This window comes from Hippopotamus amphibius, chromosome 1 (genome assembly GCF_030028045.1).
Source record: "Hippopotamus amphibius kiboko isolate mHipAmp2 chromosome 1, mHipAmp2.hap2, whole genome shotgun sequence".
Classification (NCBI taxonomy): domain Eukaryota; kingdom Metazoa; phylum Chordata; class Mammalia; order Artiodactyla; family Hippopotamidae; genus Hippopotamus; species Hippopotamus amphibius.
The window spans coordinates 45,431,411-45,456,933 of NC_080186.1; the positions used below are offsets into that span (position 1 = coordinate 45,431,411).

At 53.6% G+C, this 25,523-nt stretch overlaps 1 protein-coding gene across 3 annotated transcripts in view; it reads right to left on the reverse strand.

Moving 5' to 3' along the window:
• SSBP3 (single stranded DNA binding protein 3) overlaps nucleotides 1-25,523 on the reverse strand; it is a 161,813-nt gene that overhangs the window by 42,505 nt on the left and 93,785 nt on the right. For all 3 annotated transcript variants that reach the window (XM_057711759.1, XM_057711775.1, XM_057711767.1), the window contains exon 5: nucleotides 4,870-4,959. In XM_057711759.1, the coding sequence (XP_057567742.1) occupies nucleotides 4,870-4,959 (90 nt within the window). The remainder of the gene's footprint in view (nucleotides 1-4,869; nucleotides 4,960-25,523) is intronic.

The following is a 25,523-nucleotide window of genomic DNA, read 5'->3' on the forward strand; positions in this document are numbered from 1 at the left end:
TGAGAAGAGAAGCGTATCCCATAATCGCAACAGCAAAGGACCAAGGTCGTGTGTACATCTCTCCCTCTTACTGCTGGAGTGTTTCTCTGGTTCTTGGGCGATACCCAACATTTGTTCCTCCTCCTCTCTCCCTGTGTAACTGACGGGGAGGGTTCTCCGGGGCAGACCTCAACCTCCTTCCAAGGTGTGTGGGCTCGGCCAGCAGAAATGAGGGCTCCCTGGAACGGGGGACGTGTCACTCCCTGTATGTCCCCACCGTGGTGGCAAGTATCCGGGGACGTACAGAGCAGGACAGGCTGGGCTTCTGGCAAAGGGAGCTGGGGCCCCAGGGCTGTCTTTTCCAGAGAAGACACAGTCTTTAGGCCTACGATGTCTGCTGGCATCTGAATGGCAACACTGGCTACTTGTGAGAGAAGATGGCTAGAGTTTCTCTTTCTGCTTCCATTATTCCCCTCTTTTCTCTTGCTCTCTATTCTCGTTTCTTCTCCTAGACAATCAGACATGTATCCACGTCGGGACCCTGATGGCTGTGGAAGAACACGAGGATCAGGAACCAGGAAGCTGTGTTCAGGCTCCGACTTCAGCCCTGGGTGGATAACTCTGTGCAGGGCATTCACCTGAGTCTCACTTTCCCGATCAGCCACGCGTCCTCTGCAGAAACGCTGTGATCAAAATGAAAGTAGCCTGCATGTCTAAAAACACTACATAACTGAAAACAATTATTGGAATTTAAAACAAAACAAGGACAAAAACAGCCTGTACCCAATGCTCCCTTCTCCATGACCCCATGCCCTCCTGCAATTCCCCAGCTCTGGATGTAGACATCCTCATTGGACGGTGCCTCCCTTAGAACCACCTTAGGGCCAAGGAGCTGGGGACCCACCCAAACCAGTGGGCCTGGCCAAAGCCAAGCTGAGTTTGCCAGATGTGCAGCCCAACTGACTTAAGCTGCATGAAAAAAAAAAAATGCCACTGCTTGATTATGTAAAATCCATCTGGATCCAAAGCAGAAAATTCAAGTGGGAAGGGCCCTCAGAGACCATCTGGTCCACCCTGCTGAGGAGACTGGGGCCCAGAGATGGGGAGCAACTTGCCCAAGGTCACTCAGTAAGTACATGGACAAGCAGGGGGCTAGAACAGGTGACCTCAGCTCCAGTCCTCCATGTGCTCCCTACTCCACACCACCACCCCTGCACTGCCTAGCCTGGTCAGAATGCTGGACCTAGAGCTTGGGGGTTGGTTGGGCTCCACTCCTGGTAACACGAGCAACACAAACTCAGTTCAAACATTTCCTGGGTCCCCAGTGCACGCCAGGTGCTGGGGAAGCCAAGATTAAGGTGGTCTTTTTATAAGGAACACACAGAATTAGAATATCCTTGCTGAGGTCTTCCATGACCCATAGAACTTTGTAACATTCCCTAATAGTGAGGTATGGTGAGGTCAGGTCCCAAACCATCTCCCTGTCAGCCCTCAGCTTGCTACCAAACATATCCCATGCCACAGGCCCCCAGGCACTCTCCACCTTGGAAACCCCAACACCGAATAAGGAAGAGCAAACACACGGGACCTAATGTGAGGACAGCCAAACCTTCTGACCCCAAGCGTAGCCTCACAGCCTGGCAGTCAGAAGCCTGAGGAAGGAAGTCCCCTGTGTTGCTTTCTAAGGAGCCAGGAATGGGGGTGGAACGCTGGTCCCTCCCACCCACCCTGGAGGCCCCAACTAAATTTAGCACCAACGAGGGTTGGAGTCCTAACCTGAAAATCGAGCTGGCCAGCGTGGGACAGGGTTTGGCCAACGCTGGATCCGCCAACCCAGGCTGGCTCCTCGGTGCAAAGACCCTCCTGCAGCAGGGCTGCCTGCCAGGCCGTGGCCAAGTAGGGGAAGAAGTGCAATTGCTGGTAGCAGATAAAACCCTCGATACCATCTCTATTTCCCTTCTAATATCACAGTGGCCGCCTGACAGATGAGCGAGGGGCAGGGCCAGCAATCACTCGCTAATATTCCTGTTGTGAGCCAGCCCGCTCTGGCAATGGGCAGCCACTACCTCCTTCCAGAGAGATACCCTTTCCGTGTGGCAGTGACCCAGCCAAGCGGTTCCGCATCCCGGCCAGGAAGGACCTCATCCGCCTTCCTGTGACTGATGGAGAAATGATGCCCCCTGGGGTGGGGGTGGGGTTCTAGCTAAAGTCACCCAGGAAGCAGAGAGGCTGGGACACACAGACCCCTACTCAATGACCCAGTAAGCTCTTGATGGTTCACCCTGACTGGGGATCAGAGAAGACCTCAAGTCAAGAGGGTGGGTCCAGGGACTTCCCTGTTGGTCCAGTGGTTAAGAATTCGCCTTCCAGTGCAGGCGACGCAGGTTCGATCCCTGGTCAGGGAACTAAGATCCCACATGCCACGGGGCAACTAAGCCCACGCACCACAACTACTGAGCCCACACGCTCTAGACCCCGCGAGACACAACTAGAGAGCCCACAGCACCACAACTACTGAACCCGCGCACTCTGGAGTTCATGGCACCACAGCTAGAGGAGCCCACGTGCTGCAACGAAGAGCCCGTGTGCCGCAACTAAGACCTGACACAGCCAAATAAATAAATACTTCTTAAAAAAAAAAAAAAAAAAAAAAAGAGGGTGGGTCTAAAAGTTACCCCTGTTTGATGGTAGTTGGTAGTGGCTAAATAAGGTGTCTGGGCTTTCTGACACCACACCCCTGAATGTCACAGGGGAGGGCCTAAGAAGTATGACTGGAATTAGGCCTTAACCATGGACAATTGTACCAAAGCAGGAAGTTGGGAGCTGCCCACATATCAGGCAGACCTCTCCTTGTCCCAGACTTGGGCCAAAAAAGAAGTCAATGGCCTATTTAAAAAAATACAGCTGGCTGTTGTCCACCTCTTCTCGCCATAGTGACCTGCACTGGGCACCCAGATGCCAGCAAACAGCCTCGACAGGGATGCAAACAGCCTCAACAGGGATGCACACAGGTGGAGTCAGGTACCTGGGTGGGCTCTGTCCACTAGACAGGAGAGCCACATGCGTGCGCACTGTATGAAGGGCAGCCATGGCATTACTGGTGGGGACAGCCTGGGAAAGAAATCCCAAACAGAGAGAACACTATGGGAAGACCACCAGCTGGATGCAGAACACCCATCTGCAGCACCATGAAGATGGCTGCCCCATGGCATGGATGACCCTCTCAGGCAGCAGCCCCTTGGGTTTCTCCTCTGGGGGAAAGGTGGAAGCCTGTCAGACTCCTGTCTTTCTTGGGTCCATGGGTTTCCAAGCCTCTGAAGATCTCATTCTCTCTTGGAAGTCTGGCCCCTCTTCCCAATGGCTGTGGCCTTACCCCAGGCAATGCCTGGACTGGTCCAACCTGAAGCCTATACACCCATTTCCATCCCTGGGACCAGGCCCCACTTTGGACCGTGTGCTAAGAATGCATACAGACACATGCGTGGCCATCCAGTGCCCTGAGCTTCCATCCCTAAGTCCACCTCACTCCTCCCACCACAATCTTGGTAGGCAGCCTGCTGTTTCTGTTGAAAAACACCCAAATTTCACTGATTCCCTTTCCTGGCTGGTAGGCAGCCTGTCCTAACCCTCCTCTTCTGGGAGTTAACATCAACCATAATGTGAAAACTTGCAAAGCAGAAGTGTCTTCTAGGTCATGTCCCATCTAGGAAGGAAACCCCTTAATATCCCCAAGAAGTGTCTGCCTCATTCTGGCTCAGATACCTCCAGTGCCAGGGAGCCCCCTGCCTCTAGCAGCCTGTGTCTCACTGCTGGACGCACACGGTGCAAAATTCTGGCGGTCACCAGACCAAAGTCTCCTCAGATTTTGCCTCACTGGTCCCACTTCTGAATTCTTGAACTTCGCAGAGAAATCCCTGGTTTTTTTCTATACAACAGCTCTTTCCATATTCTTATCTGGAAGAGCTAACCTTCCAAAAGGTGCGGAGAACTTGGGCAGATTTTCCAACCCAGCCGCAGACAGGTTTGAAAGAATGTCACACGCAAAAGCTTCATCATAAAAGTTCCTCCCAGCCCCACGTGCCAATCCCTCTCCGACGGCCTTTCCCAGTCTCAATCTGGTTTAAATCCGACACGTTCCCAGAGGGGTCAGTAGAGATGGAGGAGGCGGCGCAGAGGGTACGACAGGTGCACCCACCCCAGCAAATCAGAAAGCTGCCTCCCCACACCCCGAGAGCCCAACAAGGTGTCTTTCAGAGAAGGCCAGGCTCTCAACCCACACGAGAGCTGCTCCTGCCTTGGCGGGCAGAGCACGGGCACAGATGCTTGTGGGACGCCGTCTGTGATCACACTCGGAAAAAATCAAGCGGCTAACCAGAGGGAACGGATTCCCAGACCTGCCGGCATGGTGGGTTTTTTGGTTTTTTTTTTAGATCACGCCTAAGGTTTGTACTTTGGACAGGCAAAGTAAACAATGACAACGACAGCAGCAACAAAACAGAAACAAAGAACAGTTCACTTGTTTCAAGGGAAAAAAAGCCTTTTGTTCAAAGACAGCTCCACACGGACTTGGAAGCAGCCCCACCGCCTCCCCGACCAGGGGAGGGCTGTGTCGTGAGTGCGACGCTGGTGTGAAGCAAACAAACTCCAGCAGAAGTGACACAGCACATGCAGGAGGTGTCTACTCTCCATCGTCCTCATCTCCCCTCCTCGGTTTTTGGAAGGGGTGGAGAAAGGGATGGGAAGGGAAGGGTTTGAACCAGCGTAAAGCAACTGTATTTAGACCATGGCAAACTGAGCTACTACTTACTTCTCTCTCTCTCTCTCTCCCTCCCTCCTGCCTGCCGGGGGCCTGGAGTGAAAGGAGCACAGGACCGAGGGCCCGGCACGTACCTGAAAGAAACCCGGCGGGATGGGGCCTCCCGGCATCCCATCGTTGGGGGGAATGTTGCCAAGCACGGGGCTCGGGGCGGCCGCTGCACTCTGTGGAGACAGAAAGGCGGAAGGTGAGACGCAGCATCCGCGCGGAGAGATGGGGCGTTCCCACCGCCGGCGCCCCCGCCCCCGCCCCCCCCCCCCGTGTCCTCCACAGAACCACCTTCCCAGGCGTGTCACGGAGTGGGTGAGGGATGAGCACCCCCGAGTCTCCATCTCCTCATCTCTAGAATGGGAGGACAATGCCCGCGATTTGCACACGCCCTGCCCAGCGGCAATCACGGTCATTAAGCAAGGATGCTCTGCCTTGCCCACTCAGCTGCTTCATAAAGCTCCTTCAGGGCAGGCGAGGTGCTTCATAAATGTCTGTGCCCCCTCCAAGAGGCTGGCATGTTGTACACAGCAGAACATCAATACATATCCACGACTTAATGAATAAACAGACAGCCCAGCTGGGAAACGTCCCCGGAGAGGGAAGAGGCCGACAGGCGCGTTTTGGGCCCCATCAGAGTCCTGGGTGCCGTAGATGAGGTGGGCTGCACGATGGGGAGATGGTCGTTACTTTTCCTTTTAAACGCTGCCATTCCGGCATTTACCTGGTACACCTGCCTCAACAAATGCCTCCCAGGGGTGAACAGACGTTGCTCTCCCCAGCCTGGCCTCCTTCCAGACAATCTGTGTCCCACCTGTTCGCGTGGCCGGCGCGTCTGTGCCCGGCCCCGTGCTCGCCCAGGCAGCTGAGGCGGATCAGGGAGCCCCAGGCCTGACCTGGGGCCGTGCTCTGCTCCTTCCCACGGACTCTACACCTCCCTGGGGATCCTCCTACAGGAAGCCCACCTCCAACCTCGAAGGTTCCCAAACTCCACCAGGACTCAGCCTCTGAAACAGAATCACCAATCATCTCCCAGGGGTCTGACTGACTCTCTGGGACGAGAAACGAAGCACCTCGTCTTCTGGTACGAATGCAGCCTGCCATCACCACTGTGAAGAAGTCACGTCTCCCGCCCTCTCCTCAGCCAGAAAACAGGACCCGGAACCCCTAACTTCCAGCTTCGATGGGAGGGAAGGCGAGTACGTGTGAACCCCGCAAACACACTGCGTGCAGCAAGAAAACAGACAGCCCTGGGAATCAACGCGTCGGGGTGCTGTTGCCTGCACGAGCAAGGCACGACCGTGGCAAGCCGCTCCGCCTTTCTGCACCAGTTTCCTGTCACTGTGGTCCTGCCTGCTCACAAGTGTTGGGGAGGATTAAGCAGCGGAGGGGCTGTGCTCTGTAAACCAGGTAAGCTGGTAATCTGGAAGCAAGGACTCAGGAGAAGCACAGTGGCTGTTTTCACAGACCCCAGGTGAAAGAGAACAGGGTGGGATGGGCCGGGCTCCCCCAGCCCAGCATTTCAAAATGATCCCACGTACGGAAAAGCAACCCTCTCTGTAACGAGATTCTGCCAACCATCCTGTAATGCGTTACTAACACCCCAAAACATCAGGATCAGGTCTCCCCCTTCCCATCTCCTCAGGTTGCAGGAGAAGCTGCCCCCACCCGGGCCAAGCCCCTGCCCCAGTATTACCAGGATGAGGGCCACCTGGGGGAATACTCCAGGTTATCCATTAGCTGCCTTGTTTGTTTGCGGTTGGTGGTTCTGTGAAAATGCAACTTTTCATGACTTACAGTCAACAATTACTCCTCCGTAGCAAAAGCAGAGAAGTTTTTTGTTTGTTCGTTTTTTTTTTTTTTTTTTAAATGGGGTGAGGTAAACATCCTCCTATACTTTCTTCAAGTTCTTTCAGAGATTGGTTTTACATTTAACTCTTTAATCCTTCAGGAACTTATTTTGGTAAAGAACATGGATTTTTACTCTCCAAATAGTCCAACTGGCTCACTACGATTTTTCCCCACTCATTTGAAATCAGAGACAAAATTTCTTACAAAGACATGGGTCTGTTTCTGAGCTTTCAAAATTCTGTCCTAATTCTGTCCATTCTAATAATTGGAGTTTTACAATATATCTTATTATCTCCTTCAATTCTTCAGTGGAAGTTTTTTTGTTCATTTTTATCTACTTATCCCCCCAAACTTCCTATCATTTATAAAAGTCATCTTCCCACCAAAAGAAAAAAGTTCTTACATATATAAAAATTTGGAGAACTGACATCTGTCCCAAACAGAGGCACCCTCCCAGGATGTGATCTTTCTCCAATTATTCACATATTCATTCAAGTCTATCAACCAAGCAGGGTGGGTGGACCAACAACAATGATCAGAAAGGCGGATGAGGGACTTCCCTGGTGGCGCAGTGGTTAAGAATCCGCCCGCCAATGCAAGGGACATGGGTTCAATCCCTGGTCCGGGAAGATCCCACATGCAGCAGAGCAACTAAGCCCGTGCGCCACAACTACTGAGCTCACACACCTAGAGCCTGTGCTCCACAACAAGAGAAGCCACTGCAATGAGAAACCCCCACACCACAACAAAGAGTAGCCCCCGCCAGCCGCAACTAGAGAAAGCCCACGTGTGGCAACAAAGACCCAAAGCAGCCAAAAGTAATAAAATTTAAAAAAAAAGAAGACGGATGAGAGTAGGTGATACATTTGGGAAAACCAAAACCCTCTCTTGCCCCGACTAAATGTTTTATGCAACAAATGTGGAACTGGCTTGTTCTTGGAATGAGGATGGAAAAGATGGAGCTCCTGACAGTGTGTGAGAAGGATGGAGTGGATGGTCCAACCCTGGGCGGGGTGGATGGCTGGGCCATCTGGCCTGACGCTCAGAAATGAGCAGGGTACTTTCACACCATCTATCCCTGAACCCCCAGGCGACCTTCTGAAGCAGACACAAGCACCCTTACTTTACAGACGAGAAGGGAAATATCTGTGTGGGGAGCAGGCTGAAGGTGGCCTTTTTCCACTTGCCCTCACGGAGTCCAGATCTACTCTTCCTCAGCCTTCAGCTCAGACATAATGCTTTGTTCTTAAAGAAAGATCTGGGACTTCCTAGGTGGCACAGTGGTTAAGAATCCGCCTGCCAATGCAAGGGACAGGGGTTCGAGCCCTGCTCTGGGAAGATTCCACATGCCACGGAGCAACTAAGCCCGTGCGCCACAACTATTGAGCTTGTGCTCTAGAGCCCGTGAGCCACAACTATTGAGCCCATGTGCCACAACTATTGAAGGCTGTGCGCCTAGAGCCCATGCTCTGCAACAAGAAAAGCCACTACAATGAGAAGCCCACGCACCACAACAAAGAGTAGCCCCCGCTTGCATCAACTAGAAAAAGCCTGTGTACAACAACAAACACCCAACACAGCCAATAAAAAAAACAAATTTATTTACTTATTTATTTATTTAAAAAAAGAAAAAGAAAGATCTGGAAAGCTTCAGCAACTCAGTTCTCTAAATTAGCATTTATCATTTAACATAAAACACTTCCGTTATAATAGAACACAGCAAAGTAAAATTAGTCAGTTTTGTTAAATGTCCTAAGCACTTCTCCCCCCTCATTAAATGGTCAAAGAAAACATGATTTTTTAATGAGACAAATATCAGTAGTCAACCAATTTAATTAACAGGGCATTACATCAGTGTTTGCTAACTTAGTTACAAACTGATATCACTTTGATCTCTTTGGTATTTTGACTTAATCTTTTGGATCACTAACCTATTGAAATGGCTTACACTGGCCATTTAGTAAAACTAATGGCAAGTCATTCATGCCCTTTTCTATTTAGGCATTTGACTTTTTTCCTTAGTGATATATGAAAGCTCTTTATATATTAAGGATATAACATATAGATATCTTATAATTATTTTTTAAAAACCTCTTAAATGAAAACTTGAACACAGGTGCGTAACTTATGAGGCTCCCTCACGCCAAGATCTCTTTTTCTTATGGAATCAGGAGTGAGTCCATGGTCCTTTGAATGTCAGGGCTGGAATAACCATGGTTCTAGCAATCATGATGGTATAATTCTTTGGCATCTGGGTGGAGGATGGACTTCTGCTGCCCTCCAGTGAAAAGAAGGCCATGTTAGTGGTGACTCAGGTGTCAGGAAGCTGAGGAGATAACATCCTTTAAAGGCTCTTCCAGCTGCAAAATTAAGTAGCTATGCAGGGCTTAACTCTGTGTCCTAAAGTATGACAGTTACTGCTATTCTCTGATTTTTGAAGTGAAACTGTGCTTATATTGGAAAACTTTCAAAAGGGCAGAAAAGGACAAAGAAGAAAATGAAAGCGACAACCAGTCACGGGGCGACCAAAGGGTTAAGAAATAATTCTTGCATACAAAACTCAATCCAAGGGACCCCGCCCCCACAGCTATCAACAAGCCCCTGCCTTCATCCCACACCTCAACAGCGGGGGCTGCTTTACCCGTTTCGAAGACCCCGCACAACGTGAGGCATACAGCAGGTGTTCAATAAATGATTACAACTTTTATTATTTAAAAACCTGCTCGAACCTGGCCATCTGGAGCCAGGCCTTTCTGGATTGCTAGGAATCAGCCTCTCCCTGCGGTTTCCAACTTGACGTTAGAACTCCATTAAAGCACTCAGCAAAGCGTCTCATGTGAGTTTTCTCTCAAAACACAAAACCCAAACCGAAACCCCCTGACATTCACTGAGGCCTACAGCACGTAGGGGCTGCGGTAGGTGCCTGGGGGTGGAACTCCCACGCTGGAGTAGGGGAGGAAGGAGTCAGAAGCCAGAGACCTCCAGTGTGGGCTCGGCTCCTGGCTGGGAGCCTGCGGGCAAGTCCCTTCTCTCTGGGCCTCAGTCCTTCCACGTGTCGAATGCTGGAGTTAGCGAAGGTGACCTCCAGGGCTCTTCTTCCAAGCTGCCGTCCCCAACCCAGACCATACACCCGGGGGCAGGGGGCGGAAGGGCTCAGCAGCTCCTGCATGAACAGGAAGACCTTGAATTTTAACTCCTTTCCATGCATCACAGACCACTTAGAGGTCAAAACTTAAAAACCACCTAGAAACCTATTTGTTATCGAAGCCTGCAGATAATAGCTGATGCCGTTTGAGCTCTCCCCTGCACACACCCTACTGCTCTGCAGCCCCCGCACCAACCTTTATCCATACACGCATATACGCATACACGGACCAAAAAAAGTAGAATCAAATTGGGCACGCAGTTTGGTAACTCATGCACTTTTTTTTTTAAACTAAAAATTCTTTTCTAAATAGAAAACAGGCCTTGCACCAAGCCGTGTGGCCCACTGCAGCCAGCTGCCTCCTCCAAGCCTCCGGGATGTTGTCCACTTGGAAAGCCTGAGGTGCCTTCAGACATCTGCCTGAAACTGTGAAAGTTTCCCTCCCTGTGAAGTATTTTATTTTTGTCCACAACCAGGGAGACTTCCAAGGAAGGCTCTTCCTACAACTTTCTCCATAAAGAGTAGAGTTTCTTTATGATCCCAGGGTGGTTACGCAACCACCGGGGGCTTGGGCATTCATGCAGCCCCTCAGCCTCATTCGTGTGCTCCAGGTGCCACTCCACCTACAGGCCTCCCTTGCCATCCAAACCTGGTTGTCAATAGTGAGAGGAGACCCGGACACCGCCCTGGCCCCAGAATAAGCACATTCTCCCCCCCTACCATTCCCCCCAGTAGAGAAGCAGTGTTCAAACCTGGGGTCTCTGGATCTGAGCGACTGGGAGGAGCCTTAAAAGCCGTGCTAGGGAATCTGGACTCGCTGCTCTAGGCAACGGGGAAGAGTTCCCAGCAGAAGAGTGGCCCAGGACTTCTGAGAATTCCACCTGACCCCATCTTACCCCAGGCATCCTGATGCACCACGGACAAACCCACCTGACACCACCGGAGCACCCAAGGCTTCACAAAGCAATGGACTTGGCAAGTTCCTGATGTGGTGCTCGGCCTGTTCCTGGCTCCAGAGCAAGGAGTCCCCTGCGGCTGAAGGAACAACAGGGCCAGCCCAGAGGGACCAAGAGATAAGCTCCCAGGTGCCTTCCACCTCATATCTTGTAGCACCTTGTGGTAGGTGGCCAACATTCATGCTTCCTTCAAGAAGCAGGGGACCTGGGGGATGTTCCCTACAAGATACTACCTTCCAGGCTTATCCAAAGACCCCCAGTTAGCCTCAGTCACAAACTAGCATGGATTCCCCCCACCCATTTTTACTCTCTTTTAAAAATAGCTCTATGCCCATGAAGCTCCTGGAAAACTGAATAAAAACATGCTCAGCGTGAACAGCGGGACTCCTGCCAGGTCGGCCAACCCCTCCTGACTGATTTACAAGGCTACAAAATGGGACTTTGTTCTGCAAATCCCCTCCCTCCTCGCCCCACCCCAACACTCAGGCGTGTAGCAGCACAGGGCCCACATGTGAAACCACCAAGTGCAGCCTTCCTTGACTGAAACTGAACACAGGCCACGTGGCCAAGCACCCAGGGCACCAGGGGCACGTGGTGTGTGGCTGTGGGCTGGCAGCTGGGCAGTGAGAAATGTAGGCCTGTGAGGGATGCTTATACAGGTGTCACCAAGACAGAGGCTTCAGCATTCTGTGCAAAATACCAGAGTGACCTGGGGCTCTCTGGGCCAAGTTTCCTAGAGGGAATTTGAGCAGCATCAACAGACTGAAGATGTAGCTGAGGGAAAGAAGGGAATCTTATCACCTAGACAGGAAGGCTGAGATGGAGAGAAGTGGGGTTAAAAGAGGGGAAGGTACAGGAAGAGACCTCTTGGTTTTATGTACAGACCACAGAAGAGAATCTGTCTGGAGAACAGAGGCTCTAATTCTGTAGCATGGAGAAAACACAGAGCTGTTGCTACGTGAAGAGACAGAACAAGCTGGCATTAAAAATAGGTTCGGATGACACATGGGAGTGAGCGACACAGGATCCCTGCCTCTGAATAGCCAGGGGGCCACCACGTTGGAAGAGGAGTAGACGTGCTCTCTTGTCGCCGAGGGATGGCCCTGGGTCCACAGATGCTCCAAGCTACAGAAAGCTTCTCTCCAGATCTGAGTATCAGAGTGGAGTGTCTCAGGAAGAGGTGCGCCATGTCACCTCGGGGTGGCTCAGCGGGGACAGGGCACAGCACACTCCAGGTCAGAGTCCGTGGGTTTTATCTCTGCTCGGCCGCAACAGAGCCACGCGGACTGCCTCAGCCTCCCCTCTGAAAAGGGGAGAGCCACGTTACCCAGCACCCCCTGGTGTTTCCTGGGGATTATTAGGAGAGGAAAGAGACCTGGACGGAGGATCCTGGGACCAGGGCTCCAGCGCGCGGGCTACAAACCACCTGCTGTGTGACTTGGGCGAGCCTTCCTGCCCTCAGGCCTCTGCACTGCTCCAAGCGAGATGGCTAAGGGCCTGCAGCTACCGTGAACCAAGCGGGGGTCATGCTGAGCTATCGGCCAAGCAGCCTGGGAAAGGGCCGCGTGTGGGCGACAAAAGCCCCAACTTGCAGAGCCGGGCCATCAGGCCCAAGGGAGGGCTGTCCTGACACCAGAGCTTCTTCCCCAAGGTCCCCATCTCACTTTTGTCTCCCCTGGAGGGAAGAGAATGGATGCAGGAATTCAGAGAGGGCAGGCAAAGAGAAGCAAATGTCTTTTCACCCTGATTCCAGAGACTAGGGGAGAGGGAAGGGGTTAAAATTTGCTCAACATCCCTGGGAAGGTGTCACTGCTGTTTACCAGGAAAAAAAAACAGGCCCAGAGGAGCACACTGTCTTAAGTGTTCTGATTTTAGTCTCTCTGTCTCTCCACCCCCAATTTCAGTCCAAGAAACCCAAATAATGCACCTCCCCACTCCCGCCCTGCCGCCAACCCCTGCAGTTCTCAAGGAGAGTTCTGTGTGCATTTTGATTGCTCATGAAAAGAAATGACAGATCATCACAAATAAGGTAAGCACAAGCCATTCTCTACATCTGAGATGAGCCACGTTTTTCTCTTCCCAAAGTTAACTGGCCTTCTAACTCTGCTCCTTCCGGCAAATACTTCACTAAGTTGGCCTCCACTAAGGCTGTGTGTGTGTGTGCGTGTGTGTGTGTGTGCACGTACGCGTGTACGCACACACGCGCACAGGAATGTAAGATCCCGCTGAAGAGTCTCTTGGATCTAATTGGCAAATTACCCTGGGAAGAGGAGAAACAAGGTAGGTGGGGAGCTTATGAGTGCTTTATACACATCCAGGCGTTCAGCAGACACTGGCTCCTGGGCCACCAGGGCTGGGCTGTGCCCGCCGCAGCGGGAGATGACAGAGGCTCGGCTCTGCCCTTAAGGTCTACGGGATGAAATGAGTCTCCACGAGAGAACTGAGGGACGTGGGAAGGTGCTCTGGGAGGGCGCCGCGAGGCGGAGATTAGAGGGATCAGGGAGGCTTTATGGAAGAGGTGGCACTCAAGCTAGGGCCTTAAAGGACGGCAAGCCTCGGAGATGCGGGCAGTGATAGGGAGGTGAGAGATTACTGCCATCATCTTAGCCCTCCCCTGGAACCAGGCCTTCTGACAGCTTCTCCTTCAGAGCGTAAATCCCACCAGGCCTCCGCCCTCCCCAGAGCTCCACTCCATCTGGCTGACGGAGTGGGCGTGGGGCTTACCCACTTCCCCTCCCCCAACGCAGGGCGGCAGGGCGGGGGGTCTTCCGCAGAAAGAGAGCAGGCTGCCCACCCAGCTCACCAGCTACCCTTGGCATAGCTCATCCAGCTTCTCTCCCCATCCTCATGACAACCCAGCAGGGACTGCAGATGAGAAAAAACAGGCTCAGAACAGGCAGAACTGGAAGTCAAGCCCAGACCTTTTAGCCGTGTTCTGGCTTCTCTGGTCTAAGTTTTGAAACTGACGCTTAAAGATGCTGCCAGGGGCAAAGAGGTCTGGGCTCAAGGCCCAGCTTCTCCAGCAGCCGGGGTACATAGGCACCTCACTTAGCCTTTCTGAGCCCTTCATCACCGCCTATTAAGGGGAGGCCTCTATCCTTTGCAGGGGTGTGGGGAACCTAAATAAGACTCCTCAGATAAGGGGCTCAGACCCCTGAGATAGTGACACAGCATCAGGTGGCAGACAGGCACGCTCACTCTTTATGATTCCAGGAACACAAGGCAGGCCAGGGCATGGAAAGGGTCAGGGCCATCAGAAGACAATGTCCTCAGCTCAACAGAAACCGGTCTTCTGAAGAGCGACCTCTCTCCACTTTTTTAAAAAATGAAAGAAAGGCACCCTAGTCGGAACATTTCCAAGAGGAAGAGGAACTGGCTTCTCTGTGCTGAGAAGGTCACAGCCACCATCCCACCGGGCCCTGCCCATCCATCCCAGGAAGCACTCGGCTTCTTCTGGGAATTGGATCAAAGGGCATCATTTGTGTAAGAGGTGGAGCTCCGTGTAATTAATACCTGGTTATACTGCAGATGCCAGCCAGGGTGCCCTCCCCCATGTGCAAACACCTCCCCAGCTGCGCCACATGGCAGAGGGCGCAGATCCTAGGCAGGTACACGTGAGACAAGGGAGATTAAGGGCTAGAGGTCCCCCCTGCAAATGAACAGTGCAGAGTGGATCAACAGCACGCTATTTGTACAACGCTGATTTTCTTTTTAAAGAGAGATGAGCTTCAGGCCCTGGTTTACACCATTAGCAAAACACACACACACACACACACACACACACACACACACACACACACACACACACACACACACACACACACACACTCTTCCCACTGTCTTAAAGGAGCCTTTACAACCACAAATACGTCATAGTAGGCCAGTGACAGCTCCTTAACAAGAACACTGGCAGTTGCTTCTGCAAAGTGGAAAATTCCCTGGCATGGGCCCACACACACGCTCAGTTCCAATGACAACTTAATCCTGCCAGGACCGAGGTGTGCAGAGAACAAAAAGAAAACCCACCCGCTTTAGAAACTTTCTTTTTTTAAAGTTTAAGAAAAATCATTACAGGCACAGCCCCCGGAACACCTTTCAAGAATGGGGGCCTACACTGCTCAGCTGGCACCAGATTCAGGGGGAACAGAGTCACCATCCCTCAGCTCAGCCTCTTTTGTGACAGGACAAGGTGCACAGTCTGAAAAGTTCACTGGGGTCCCCCAACATTAAAGCAGGAAGTTTACACTTGACTGGGGAGCGGTGTGTAAACAAAGGAGCTGGGAATCCTCCGGCTCTCCTGACGGGCCAGGAGGGTTTGCAGGCGCACGGGCTCAGCGCTGAGCAGATGCCACCTAAGCCTTTAAAGCATGCACTAATTGCACTAATTTAGCTAACAGTCTCTGTTTCGTTCCCCACCCTGGTCGACCAGCGTCCTCTGGTACTGCTGGAGAGATGCAAGCTGTTGGCCTTACTGTTATTTTGTCAGCCATTAAACGATTCATCGGAGTCATTAATTGATTTATTACTGCTGCCTGCTCAGAGGGTTTAGCAAATAAGGAATGATGTAGGTCACAACACAAAGGAAATTGGACCAAACAACGGCATGAGAAGCCGGGCACTTAAGAGTCTGCCGCTGTCCACTCGGGCAGCCCTCCGTGCCCAGCTGTTGGATGGGGGACAGCATTGCAGGCTCTCCCGCCTGAAATCCGGGTGCCAGCCTGCCTCCAGCTCAGGTGTCGGTGCTGCTCAAGATGCAGAAGGTGGAGAACCTCGTCTGGAGGGCTCCTGGGCCTGCAGCTCAGCCCTCCAGGACATGGGGAAGCCAGGGAGAGGGCCCCAGCCAGGGCTCTACTCCTCGGGAGACGGCATGCTCTCGCCACACCCTCCCTCTCTCCCTGTACTGCCCACAGGAGTGACAGGACAGTGACAGTAACAGGTGCCTCCTAATACCTGGCCCTTTACTACTTATCTCTGATCCGCTCAGAAGGGGGCCGGTGGAATTATCATCCCTATGTTACAGAAAAGAAAACTGAAGCTCAGAGAGCTGCTCTGCCCACAGTTCCACAGCAGGCTGGCAGGCAGCAGCCCTGGGATCTGAACCCAGGTCTATCTGACTTCAAAATCCACATTTCTTCCCCTCCATCGAATTCTTTAGCTGACACAAAAGGGCAATGCTGCTCGGCCTCAGGGATAACCCCCTGAAAACTAGCTGGGTGAATGAGAACAGGGCACACCCCCTCCCCGCCTCAGAGCCCCAGGTGCCTCATTTATAAAATGACAGGGTTAAGGTGGGTGAGCCGAGGCCACACAAGGAATGAGATCGCAGAACCCAGTCCCTTCTACCCACCCCCACCGCCCTGGCCCCTGAGATGCCGACCAGGCTGGCTGTGCCATCAACACTCGCCTAGTACTCCCTTCCTCCTGCCAAGGCTCCTCACCCTCCCTGAAGTTTCCCCTGCTGCCCTACCTGCTCTTCAAGCCTAAACGCAGCAGGTGAAGGAAGCTTTCCCAGGACAAGGCCGCGCACCCAGCAGGCGCACAATGAAGGTTTGCTGCACTGGATGAGACTGGAGAAAAGGACCCACGTCCCTCCCTGCTCCCCGTTCCCAGGGCTCTACGAATACACGGGGAGCAGTGTTGAGATGAGAGGACCAGGATGGTCATTTTACAAAAACATTAACACCCCCAACAAGAGGATTCACGAGGTCACAGCTTCTGAACAAGTCTCTGTATGCATGTGTCTGCCTCTGTCTCTGAGGCAGGAACGGCAACAGCTCTGGTACCCAGGGTCCCTAAGGAACCAACCACAGCCAGTGTGGTTGACAAATTCTGTGATGCAGGAATCAGCCCCTCAAAGACACATCACACCGCATGCTGCCTGGTGGCATTCTAGAACAGGGACCACCCTGGTAATACGCTTGCAGGAGGCCCTCTAAGGGTGGTGGACTGTTTAGTCCGCTCCAAAAGTGATGCACAGGTCCTTTACGAACTAAGACCCGGGCTGCTACGGCCCTCAACACAGCCTGGCCTGCAGAGCTCATTCTGTGGCCTGTCGAGGCCTGGCCGGAGCGATGCAGGGCCACACAGGGCTGCCCTTCAGAGATCATCACACAGAGGCCCGTGGATACTTGCTGGGTGTCTACCAGGCACACCAGGCAGGGCTTTCTTGTTAGCACCACCCCCTCCCCCAACATGGGCCCAGAGCGTGCAAGGGCACACTCCGCCTCTTCAGGGTCCTAGTGAGCAACCTGCTGAGGGGGTGGGGCCAGCAGCATGGCGGGAAGGACCAAAGAGGACGTAATGGGTCAAAGGCTTCAGAGGAGCCAGGGGACTTTATCTACTGAGACTTCGGACCCAAACCTGGCTTCTGAAAATTACATGGGGTTTCCCACAGTGGTCCACCCCTACTCCCCCCATCAATCCATACGGCGTTGAAAGCACAAAGGAAGGTCTTTATAGAAACCTTCATCAGGGTCCAACAAATTCAATCTCAAGTCCCATTAGAAAAAGAATAACCTATTATTATTTACATATATTTAGTACTCTCTAGCTTACGAGGCCTTTCCTTCAGTACCGTACCCCCCCCACCCCCCCCCACCCCCTGCACAGGCTGGTCCCTCTCTGGAACACTCTCCTCCACTCTCTCCCCACCGGGTGGTACCTCCTCGTCCCTTCTGTGTTCCTCATCACAGCACCTGTCACATCTGGCTGTTAATTCCTTATTAAATTAGCCAGCTGTCTTCCCAGGGATGGGGGCAGGAATGGTGAGCACAGCACAGAGAAGGTGCTGACTCAGTAAAGATTTTGGGGATGAACAAAGTTCTTGCAGAAATCCCGCTTATCAAGAGTAGTCACCATGCCGACAAGGTCAAACTGCGAGGCTAGCTAACTCGGTCAGCTACTAACTTACCATTTGGCTACATCCATACAATTACCCTCTCTCCCCTCCAAATGACCACACACGCGCGCACACGTACGCGCCCGTGCACCCCACCACGCCCACACACGTCCTAGGACGGGCTGTCTCCTCTGCCTGTAAACCCCACGCTTTGGGTGTCGAGACAATCTGGGCGCTGGTGCTGCTTGGCACTTCTGGCAAATGACTTGGGCGGCCAGTTCTCCTAGAGGCACTGGTCAGGTCAGTAAAATGAGATCATCGTTAAACCTCCCCTCCCAAGAGAGCTGTGGAGACGGCTTGAGCGAACATGTGGGCAAAGCACCTGTAGTTCCAGGAAGGCCAAAAAGCAATGTGAGGGAGTGGGGTGGCCTCTAGGAGCTAAACTGCCATTGTCTGTCATTCCCACTTTGGAAGGAAGTCAAGCCTGGGCCCAGTGGGCTGGGTGCAGGGAGGCGACAGCGTGGTCCTTATGAGTTGCTAAGATCTAGTCACCTCTCCAGCCCTCTCCGTCGAGCCTCCCTTCCATCTCCAAAGCAGAGCCTGCAGTTTATTCTCAGACAGGTTGGATGCTCCGGTTCTCAGCCTCCCTCAAGATAGATGTCTGTTCTGCTGGTCCAAGGAGCCACCTTTTCCACAGGCTTCTTAGAGGGGCCAGAGAACCTGCCTACTACCTCCAGGGCTTGGGGACAGGCAGAGGTAGGAGGGGTGAGGAAGACATCAAGGCAGAAGTCTCACCCTCAGATGCCTTTCTCTGCATCCCAGAAAATGTGCTCCACAGACAGGGGACTCCTCTGCCCATCTGAGGGCTGCCCTTCGCAGCTGGACCCTCCAAGCCACAGGTTTAAAAAAGACACGGTTCTTAGAATCAGAGACAAGCCACAGAGCAAGCCCTGAGCTCACTCAATAGGAATGCATCTTCCTCCTCCTCCTCCTTCTCCTCCTCCCTGATTCAATCCCTCACTTGACGGGGCACAGAAAAAAAGAGGCATAAGAGACTCAGAGAAAGAGGGGGAGGGTGGGCAAAGACCAGGCTCTCTGAGTGCTTACCATGTCCTGAAGGTGGCTCCAGCCCCTCACCAATCAAGTCTCAGGCCTGCCAGGACACTGTTTGTGCTAGTTTCACTTTCTCTGCTCAGCAAGTTCCCCCACCACCTTTCCTCTATCTGCCTATAGAACTCCCCGTCATCCGCCCACGGCCAGCTCAAATGTCCCTGCTTCGCAGCCCAGTGCAAGCATATAAGTCCCTGAGTAGGTTCTTGAGCTAGAACTTCATGTTAGAAGATACCTGCTTCCACCTGCAACTCTCTCAACAAGGCATCCAATGGAACAGTCAACACCAATGAACTCCGAACCAAGGGTTGCCATGGTAAAGGAGACAGCCCTGGACCCGGGGAGGAGCTTCAGCTCCCTGGCTAATTCAGAGGAAGGCAATTCACTCCTGTCTCAAGATGCTCTCCCCCCAGTACGAGACAATACCTCTATTGCGGCTGGCATGAGTTAATGCAAACAAGGAGATAATGGAAGGGCTGTGATCTCATCTCAGCCTCTCTCCCTCCCATTCCAACCTCCCTCTTTCCTTGTACCCTGAACTTCAGCCGTGAGAAGCACATGCTGGTCCCCAGCCTTTGCACACATCACCCCTCCACCCCGAGGCCCACTCCCTGCCGGTGTCTGCCATTCCAATCTACCCATCCCTCAGGCTGCCCTGGGCACCAGGCAGGGTGATTTTCTTCTTCTTCTAAGTCCACGTGATGAAACTCTTTGACTCCTCCAAGACGTTCTACTTGGCCTTATTATATGGACAAAGGCTATCTCCCTGCAGGACTATTGGTTCCAAAAAGTAGTATCCAAACGTAGTATGTCTAATGCCCAATAACCACTGAATGACGGGGGGCTATAAGACAGCTTCTGGACAAAGGCAGGCCTGGCTCTCCTGGGACACTTCTTCTTTATTTTTCTCCTTTATAAAGATGTAACCTTAAAGAACAGAACACACTCTCATAAACCCAAGTGTCAAAAGGGACAAAGAGGGCCCTTGCCTTCCAAAAGTTTTCATGCCTCCTTTCTCCAGCAATCACTGGAAAAGAGAAACATGGAAACCTTGGGAAAGACTTGAATTTAAGTCACAGAGACATGGCAGGACCATCCCTGAAGGATGATGACCGAGCTCCCCACTCTGCTGCAAACCTGGTCTAAAGGAGTCTGGTTTTCTTCTATTTTTGTCTAATTGTGTTTGAGGCCGTGGCTTGCTCGTCTCCACTGAAGACAGGAGATTTTAATCTGATTCGGGTGATCCACAGGCCTCCAGAAAATTTGAATCTAGAACCTTAGAATAGGAAGGAGTCCCCCAGCCCCTCTGCTGACAGACACAGCACTGGGCCCACAGACCTGGGTGGAGGGCAAGAGAGGTCTGAGACCTGGGTCTCCCAAGATGTCATGCCTCGGCAGTCTTATCTACAAAATGGGAATAACACGCCCTGCTTCACAGAGTTTGTGAAAGTAAGGTTTCTGCCTCCTCCAGAACAGTGCCGGGTCTGCATTCATCAGGTGCTCGATAATTACTGTGTTGAATGGACACTCCTTCTAAACCCTCCTCTCCACTTTTTCTCCAAGGAAGGCCCATGCCCTGTGGGGACCAGGGGGGTCCTGCTCTCCTGTACAGCCTCTCAGCACTCCCATCTCTGCCCCCCAGGCTTGCTGGTTCTGCACCCCAGGAACCCACCACACTACGCAGGCACCGAAGGAGGCTGGTCTCCCTTCATCCTCTCAAGAGCCTGCTCCTTTGTTTCCTATCTTGCTGAAGAAGATCACGATGGCTAAGTGTCTTTACAAGGTCACAGTTCTTCCTGGCTGGGTCCAGTCCTGACAGAGCCACACACTGCACCCCCTCCAGTGGGAACCAGAAAGAAGACTTCAGTCATGGCAAGACGTTAACCCTACAATCAGGCCCTCCAGTGCTGGCACCAGCGAGAGGCAGATCTCTTCAACCTTATTAGCCCATCTGCAAAATGGGAAGCCACCATTCCCTGTCTGGTCTATCTGACACAGGAGAGTGGTGAAACAAACAGAAAACTGGGTGTGAACGGAAAGGCAGCTGCATCCCCTGCCCCGAGACAACCCAAGGGGCTGGAAAGGAAGGAGGACACTACAGTGACAAAGGCTCGGGGCTGGGAGTCAGGCCGTGGCTGGCTGCCTACATGAGTCCCTTCCCCTCACCTATAACACAATGGGGGTGGATCCGATTCCCGGTTCCCAAACCTGGCTTCACATCAAAATCACCGGGGGAGGGGACGACACTTCCCTGGCGGTCCAGTGGTTAAGACTCCGTGCTTCCACTGCAGGGGGTGCAGGTTCGATCCCTGGTCAGGGAACTAAGATCCCACTTGCCATGCAGCACGGCCAAAAAGAATCCCCTGGGGACTCTGCAACCACCCAGCTGCCGCCCTCCCCAGGCTGCAGGGAGGCTGCAGGGGTCCAGCTTTGGGGAGCTCCTGGATCAGGTGTCCTAGAAGATCCCTCCTGGGTTCTGCCTCCACCCTGACCGGCCCCTGGTCTGGAGGTGGCTAGCCAGATGGACAGGCCTCTTCTGCCCCTCACCCTCCCAGCCAGGCTCCCAGGAGGCCTGCAGGAAGCCTCTGGAGGCAGGTTAGGGCTCAGACAGCCGCCCAAACAGGTACGGGCCCAGATTTAATTGGCCTCTCGGTTAAGCTTTCTAATCTCATTAAAGCTGCCTCCATCATGCAGACCACGGCTCTGAATTTAATAACAGAAGAGCACCGCCCTGCCCCACTGTAAGCTGATTAGGTCTGGGGAGGCCTGAGAGGACCGCTCTGGCCCCAAGGCCCCAGGCTGCAGTGTGACCCCTCTGGGCCCTGCCATGCCACGCGGTCACGCAGGGGCACACACTCAGACTGAAAGAAGAGGCGCACACTGCAAAGGGGGCAGGAAGGAAGTGGGAGGAAGTGCTCAGAGCAGGGACGCGGGGCCAGGTCTGTCCACCCACCCTGGGGAGCCGGCGCTGTCTCCACGACTTCCCATAAATACAACCCACTGAGTAACTGTATTCGTCTGATCAGGGCGCAGTAGCAGCGTCCACCCCACCCCAGGAGACAGCAGCCTCCTGGGCAGCGTGCAGGCCTCACAGCTGCCATTCCCATTCCTTCTGCAGCCCTCGACCCCCTGACGTCACTCACAACAGGAGGGAGCGGGCAGAGGGCCGGGGTCTGGGGTCCAAGTGGCTTCTCTGGAGGAGATTTATCCTGCCACCCACCCTTTCCCCCAACCGCCCACCCCCCTGCGAGGAGGTACCCACAGCCCTTCCCCAACACGTGCGTGAGGAGGGCCGAGCAAGGAGCCAGCTCTTGGACATCAGCTCCGGAAACGCCACGGTCAACGTGTGCAAACATCCCTGTGCAAATACACGTCGCCCACTTCTCGCGCATCTCGCGCTATCTAAATATATCCCGGGGAAGCAACTTGGCAGTGATGAGAAATTCTGCAGTGGCACCAAAGTAGCAACAACAACACACACACACACATACACACACACACACACACACACACACGCTCTGCTCTGCATGCCACGCTGGGTCAAGGACAGGCATGGAGACACACACACACACACACACACACACACACAGGCAACAACCGCCCAGAGTACATACTGGGGGTTCAGTCCTGCTGAGGCTTCGTGGTCAGTTATTATTAATATTTAACAGGGAAGACGAGATCTCAGAAGGGAAAGGGCTCCACGCGGGTTCCAAGCTGGGCAAGCACACACGCCCTGTCCAAGGGAGACGCTCGGCGGCACACCCCGCCAAGTACACACACACCCATCCCCACACCCTCTGAGGCTCGCTTTAAGACACTGGCATTTTCCACTCCACGTGCCAAGAACGGAGCCACCCCGGCCTGCACGATCCTCCCGGCCCTGGAAACAAAGGCGGCGGGCATGGGGGCGGGCGAGCGCACGGCAGGCACCAGCCCCGCGCCTGCCCCGCCCCGCCATCTTCACCAGAGGGGAAATGGAGGCCCACAGTAAGAGACAGCCATGCCCAGGGCCAGGCCGGGGTGCTCCTTATTCCACCACGCTTCCGCTCTTTGCATAATGTGGATAGAGGCTGCTTTTTTCTTCCCCCAATATCCTCAGCGAATCTAGACTAAGGCAAATCACCCCTAAGCCCACCCCTCTTGGGTACAAGGGCACCAAATTATTAGGAAAACGTGTTGAGAGTCGGGGGCGGGGGTGGGGGGCGCGCACGGAGCAGGGGTGTGTGCAATCCTCCCAATCGCGCCAGTTCTCACGGGGCCAGGCTGACTCCCAACTTCCACACGATACCCAAGGCCACGGCTTCCCCGTCCTTCAACTGGACTCAATCCTCAAGCCTGGACCCGTGCACCAGCCTCCGTGTTGGTGGATCTGCCCCGGCCATCCCCTCGTCCCTCCTCCTTTCCCCAAGCAGACCTAACCAGGTCACTAACGGGCAGGCAGCCTCACGTCGGAGGACTGTGCTCCATGCTGCACACTGCCCAGCCGGGCCCTTCACAGCACCGGCTCCGCCCACACAAGCCCTCCTTCCTGAACAGGGCAACCCTTTTCCAGTGTCCAAGTGTTTGTACGGACTCTTCCCTTACCCTGAAAAGCTCTATCACACTCTTCCCTTTCAGTCACCATCTTCTGCTTCTTTTTTCTCTTGGGGACCCACACAAAATGCCACCGCGCCCAGGAAGCCCTCTGGGGTTCCTGCCAGGAGGGCCTTCTCTTGGGACACCCAGTGACGGGGCCCCTTGCAACACCATCAGCATCTGCTTATGTCGGTCTTTCTCACTAGACCGTCAGATTCCAGAAGGCAGATGGTCTCTTAGGCATCTCCAGACCCAGATAAGGGTCCAGCACAGCGAAAGCATTTCCAGGCCAACACAACTTCCAAAACAAAACTGAAGTCTCAGAACCAACACCGGAGATGTTGTTTACTCCAATATCAGCTTTTTAAAGTCAAGAAAAGGAAGGCCCAAGGAGTGTTGACATCACACCAGCAGCGCTGGACTGGTGGCTAGCCAGGGTCTTCATCAACTCCTCCAGGTCAGCCAAAAGCTCGTACAGCAAGACCCAACTCAGGAGATGGCTCCCAGGATGAAACATCCAAGAAAGAGGGGCGACAGGTCTAGAGGCGGCACAGAAAGAGTTGGCGTGGGGGCTCTGGAGCCCAATAGCAGGAAACGCACAGACCAGCCTGGAGGCCCCAAGTGGAGACTCTTGGCTCAAGGGTCCTGAGCAGGTGCTCAACCAAGACAGGAGGAAGGACTGAGGACAGGACCTGGCATGTGGAACACTCAACACACATGTGCTGTTGCACAACTGATGGCACAAATGACCACTTACACACCAATGCAATGCAGGGTAGTGCCCAGGCCTGCACCTGGCTCCGGGATCCCAGAGAAAGGAGGATTATTTCTGCTCGGGGGTGGGGCCGTCTGGGGCAGTGACATCTGATCAGACACCATCTGTTATTTTTCTCTAATTGTTCCACGTGTGTGAAATTTTGATTCTAAGCTAGAATGTGGACTCCGAGAGGCCGAGGCTGCGGCCGCTTCCCCTGCCTTCCCCAGTCCCTCACTCCAAAACACCCATTCCACAGCAGGGCTCCTCGCAGAGACTGAGGGACTGCAGACAGGACGGACGGACCTTCTATTGCAAAGAGCAGGTAAAACCAACGTTGGTGCCCCACAAGCCTGCTTTACCTGCAAAAGCTCCCTGAGCCCAACAAGAAATCCAGCAGTGTCCACGGGCGCTCCCAACACCCCACATGCCCTGTGCTCCTGGAGTGGCATTCCTAGGCTCTACTGAACACTTCCTGTGTCTGCCGGCTGGCACTGGGCCTCTTACACACTTACCTACGTCCTCCCCGAACAAGCCCGCATAATAGGAATCAGCACCCCCACTTGACAGGCTGGGAAAACAGGCTCCGACGGAGGTCCCTTGGCGAGGTCAGCGGCAGGCCCCCACGGAGTCTCCTACCACATCCCACAGCCCACGATACCCATGCTCTGCCAACAGCCGCCTGTGACAAAAGCCTCACCAGGACTGTCTGGTGTGAATCAGAGCCCGCTCAGACATCCTACCCGCAAGCAACACCACCGCCCCCAGATCAGGTTCAGTCTCCCAGCACCAACGAACCTAAGGGGCACCCTGTACCAGGTGGGGTCATTCACACACATCACACCCTACCCCAGTTTCTACAGTTGCACCCACCTTCTCACCTTCCCGAGGCCTCACCCCTCACCGACCCCCAGCCACATCCTAGTTTCCACAACAGCCCAGAAGAAGGCAAACTCCCATTATTCCCTTTCTGGTTTGAATAACAGCCACTTCACAATTCTCCCTCCTGCGCCGGGACGCTCGCAGCTCTGAGCGGGCGCACAGGCCAGGGAGACAGAACAAACGGGAGGGGGATGAAAAACACACACAACAGTAAGCTCCAACCCAAACAGAACTAATCCATCCAGAGCCAAAGGAGGCCGAGCAGATGGGAAGCCGGCAACTCCGCCCGCCGCCACCCCAGGTTGCGAGGCCTTCACCACAGTGTTGTAATTATAAAGGGCCACATGCTCCCGGGGCCGCCCCCTGCTCCCAGGCACCCGCAGGCACCACCTTCATCTGGTTTGTGTTTAGTGCCCTTCCCGAGCCTCCTCCAAATCATATATGCGAGGCAGCCGCACAAACACCCCAACCTTATGACACTTCCACGGGAAGGAAAGAGCCACCAACTCTGTGCTTTTCCTTCCGGATTCTGAGACTCGTAGGACTCTGGGCACGAGGCACAAAACACACCCCCAGGAGGGTCTCCACCCCCATTCTTCTACCCCGGTGCCCCCGACCCTCCCCACGTG